Source organism: Rhincodon typus, chromosome 47 (assembly GCF_021869965.1).
Source record: "Rhincodon typus isolate 14 chromosome 47, sRhiTyp1.1, whole genome shotgun sequence".
NCBI lineage: Eukaryota > Metazoa > Chordata > Chondrichthyes > Orectolobiformes > Rhincodontidae > Rhincodon > Rhincodon typus.
This window is the reverse complement of record NC_063378.1, coordinates 768,427-772,512: the sequence shown is the minus strand read 5'-3', so window position 1 is coordinate 772,512 and position 4,086 is coordinate 768,427. Positions and strand designations below refer to the sequence as shown.

Genomic DNA, 4,086 nt, shown 5'->3' with positions numbered 1-4,086 from the left:
TCAACTACTTCACTGGGCAAGGAATTCCATAGATTAACAACCCTCTGGGTGAAGAAATTCCTTCTCAATTCAGTCCTAAATCTGCTCCCTCTAATCTTGAGGCTATGCCCTCTTGTCCTAGCTTCACCTGCCAGTGGAAGCATCCTCTCTACTTCTATCTTATCTATTCCCTTCATAATTTTATATGATTCTATAAGATCCCCCATCAATCTTCTGAATTCCAATGAATATAATCCCAATCTACTCAGTCTCTCCTCATAAGCCAACCCCCTCAACTCCGGAATCAACCTAGTGAACCTCCTTTGCACCCCCTCCAGTGCCAATACATCCTTTCTCAAGTAAGGAGACCAAAACTGCACACAGTACTCCAGGTGTGGCCTCACCAGCACCTTGTACAGCTGCAACATAACCTCTCTGCTTTTAATTTCAATCCCTTTAGCAATGAAGGACAAAATTCCATTTGCCTTCCTAATTACTTGTTGTACCTGCAGACCTACCTTCTGTGATTCATGCACAAGGACACCCAGGTCCCTCTGCATAGCAGCATGCTGCAACTTTTTACCATTTAAGTAATAATCCTTTTTACTATTACTCCTACCAAAATGTATGACTTCACATTTATTTACATTGTATTCCATCTGCCAGACCTTTGCCCACTCACTCAATGTATCTATGTTCCTCTGCAAAGTTTCACAGTCCTCTGCACACTTTGCTCTGCCACTCATCTTAGTGTCATCTGCAAACTTTGACACCATACACGTGGTCCCCAACTCCAATCATCTATATAAATTGTAAATAATTGCGGTCCCAACACCGATCCCTGAGGCACACCACTAGTCATTGACTGCCAGCTAGATTAGCACTCATTTATCCCCACTCTTTGCTTCTTGTTAGTCAACGAATCCTCTATCCATGCTAATACTTTACGCCATGCATCCTTATCTTATGCAGTAGCCTATTGTGCGGCACCTTGTCGAAGGCCTTTTGGAAATCTAGGTACACCACATCCACTGAGTCCCCATTGTCCACCTTGCTCGTAATGTCTTCATAGAATTCCAAAAGGTTTGTCAAGCATGACCTGCCCTTCATGATCCCATGCTGCGTCTGCCCAACGGGACAATTTCTATCAAGATGCCTTGCTATTTCTTCCTTGATAATAGACTCAAGCGTCTTCCCCACTACAGAGGTTAAGCTAACCAGTCTATAATTCCCCATCTTTTGTCTACTTCCTTTTTTAAACAGTGGCGTCACATTTGCTGTTTTCCAATCTGCTGGGACTGCCCCAGAGTCCAGCGAATTTTGGAAAATTACCGCCAGTGCACCTGCTATGTCTCCCTCCATCTCTTTTAGTACCCTGGGATGCATTCCATCAGGGCCAGGAGACTTATCAATCCTTAGCTCCATTAGCTTGCCCAACACTACCTCTTCCGTAATAATGATTGTTTCCAGGTCCTCACCTACCTTCGTCTCTTTATCAATTACTGGCATGTTATTAGTGTCCTCCACTGTGAAGACCGATACAAAATACCTGTTCAATGCCTCGGCCATTTCATCATATCCCATAACTAAATTCCCCTTCTCATCCTCTAAAGGACCAACGTTTACTTTAGCCACTCTTTTTCATTTTATATATTTATAGAAACTTTTGCTATCCGTTCTTTCCTCTCCACCCTATCTATAGCCCCTCATCATTTTATACATCTCAATCATGTCCCCTCTGCCCAAAACTCCTCTGCTCTATGGAAGACAACGCCAGTCATATTACCACAAAGTTTAAGAAGCTTTTAGACAGACACATCAATAGGCCAGCAATAGCTGGATACAGATGGTGTGCAGGAAGATGGGATGAGTGTAGAATGGCATCATGGTCAGCAGAGATATGGTGGGCTGATGAGCCTGTTCCTCTGTTGTACTTTCCTATTGTTTCAAGGAGAGCAGGCCTGTAGTTGTGAATAAGATGGCTTCCTATGATTGAAATGTTTATTTGAAGGAGTAAATCCATTTTTTTTTGACTTTGATGAATGTCTTGAAACAGAGGATCAATCAATGGACTTGACATCATGTTGCCCTTAAATAAATAATTCACTGGAGGATAATTGTTTACGTTGTATCTGCTCCTTACATTCAGATCCACTTGCAGTGCGATTGAGGAATGGAGATAGCCACTGTTCAGGGAGAGTTGAGATGAATTACAACAACACCTGGGGAGCCATCTGTGATGATAGTTGGGACATCCTTGATGCGAATGTCGTTTGTAAGCAAACTGGATGTGGACCTGCCCGATCGGCTCCAGGCAAAGCTCACTTTGGGCCAGCACAGGCTTCCTTCTGGTTGGATGATGTTGGTTGTAAAGGCACTGAGTGGAATTTGTACCAGTGCCAGTCGAACTCATTGGGCAAGCACAACTGCCAACCTAACGAGGCAGCGTCTGTTACTTGTTCAGGTAAAGTTTCTTTTCCATTTCCTTACTTGTGAATTTCGTAAGGCGTCTCATTGAGGTGATGTGACAGATTGTCATTAAGAACAATGGCATGTTAACCGTTTTTGCTGCAATGTGTTTTAAGGAACACAAAGTCATTTTACCGAATCCTTCTCAGAGACTGAAGCAGTCCATGTCCACATATAGCAAGTTCTGGATAATATTCAATTGTTTTCAAACATCGCATTTCCCATAATCTGAATTGGATATCGAAATTCCAAAAGTTGCTGACAATCTCAGAGTCTGACGATTAGTAGCCAGTGAGGATAATGTCAAGTAAGTGCATCAGGATATATATTGGCTAGCAGAATGGATACTCAAATAGGGAAAAAAACATACATATCAAAGAAGTGTGCTATTTTGGCAACTGGATCAGTGAAACAAAGTCCAGATGAAGCAGGAAGTTAATGCAAAGAGCATTGTTAAAGAGACACCGAGGTGCTGAGGTATTTGAAGATTCAAAGACAGAATAAAGGAAAGAACTGCAGGGCACTGGAGGTCTGAAACAAAAACTGAAAGTACTGGAGAAACGTAGGAAGACTGGTAGCATCTGTGGAGCGAGAGAGACAGAAACAGAGTTAACATTACACGTTATAAATGCAGAAAATGCTGGAGATACTGTTAAGTGGTAATGGGGAATGTTTCCGTACCCAAGTAAGATGTGAATTGTGAACAGGGCGATCAGAATAAAACGCATAGCCTATTTTCTTGTAAACTCATATAGAACATAGAACATAGAACAATACAGTGCAGTACAGGCCCTTCGGTCCTCGATGTTGCGTCGACCTGTGAAACCAATCTGAAGCCCATCTAACCTAAACTATTCCATTATCATCCATATGTTTATCCAATGGCCATTTAAATGCCCTTAAAGTTGGCGAGTCTACTACTTTTGCAGGCAGGGCTTTCCACGCCCTTACTACTCTCTGAGTAAAGAACCTACCTCTGACATCTGTCCTATATCCATCACCCCTCAATTTAAAGCTATGTCCCCTCGTGCTAGCCACCACCATCCGAGGAAAAAGGCTCCCACTGTCCACCCTATCTAATCCTCTGATCATCTTGTATGTCTCTATTAAGTCACCTCTTAACCTTCTTCTGTCTAACAAAAACAGCATCAAGTCCCTCAGCCTTTCCTCATAAGACCTTCCCTCCATACCAGGCAACATCCTGGCAAATCTCCTCTGCACCCTTTCCAATGCTTCCACATCCTTCCTATAATGCGGTGACCAGAACTGTACGCAATACTCCAAGTGCGGCCGCACCAGAGTTTTGTACAGCTGCAACATGACCTCATGGCTCCGAAACTCATTGCATGGATGGCTGGTGAGTGATGCCAACTGTCTGGGTTCTATTCCTGCTGTGGCTGAGGTTACTATAAGGACTCTCCTTCTCAACACCTCCCCTTGCCTGAGGTGTGGTGACCCTCAAGTTAAACCAGCACCAATTATTTCTCTCTAAGGAGACAGCAGCACTCTGTTTTGAAAAGACTTTGTTGACTTTATTTTTTACTGGTGTTATAATCCTGCAGTTTTCCTACCTGCATTGTGGCATGTTTAGTTTGATGCGGCTGGGATCTTGTATATAAGATGAAATGCTGTTCAGTG

General features: G+C 43.0%; 1 protein-coding gene across 1 annotated transcript in view; it reads left to right on the top strand.

Moving 5' to 3' along the window:
• LOC125487920 (deleted in malignant brain tumors 1 protein-like) overlaps positions 1-2,475 on the top strand; it is a 15,282-nt gene extending 12,807 nt beyond the window's left edge. The window contains exon 5 of the mRNA XM_048620561.1: positions 2,129-2,475. Coding sequence (XP_048476518.1) covers positions 2,129-2,475 — 347 coding nt within the window. The remainder of the gene's footprint in view (positions 1-2,128) is intronic.
• Positions 2,476-4,086: the final 1,611 nt, after the last annotated feature.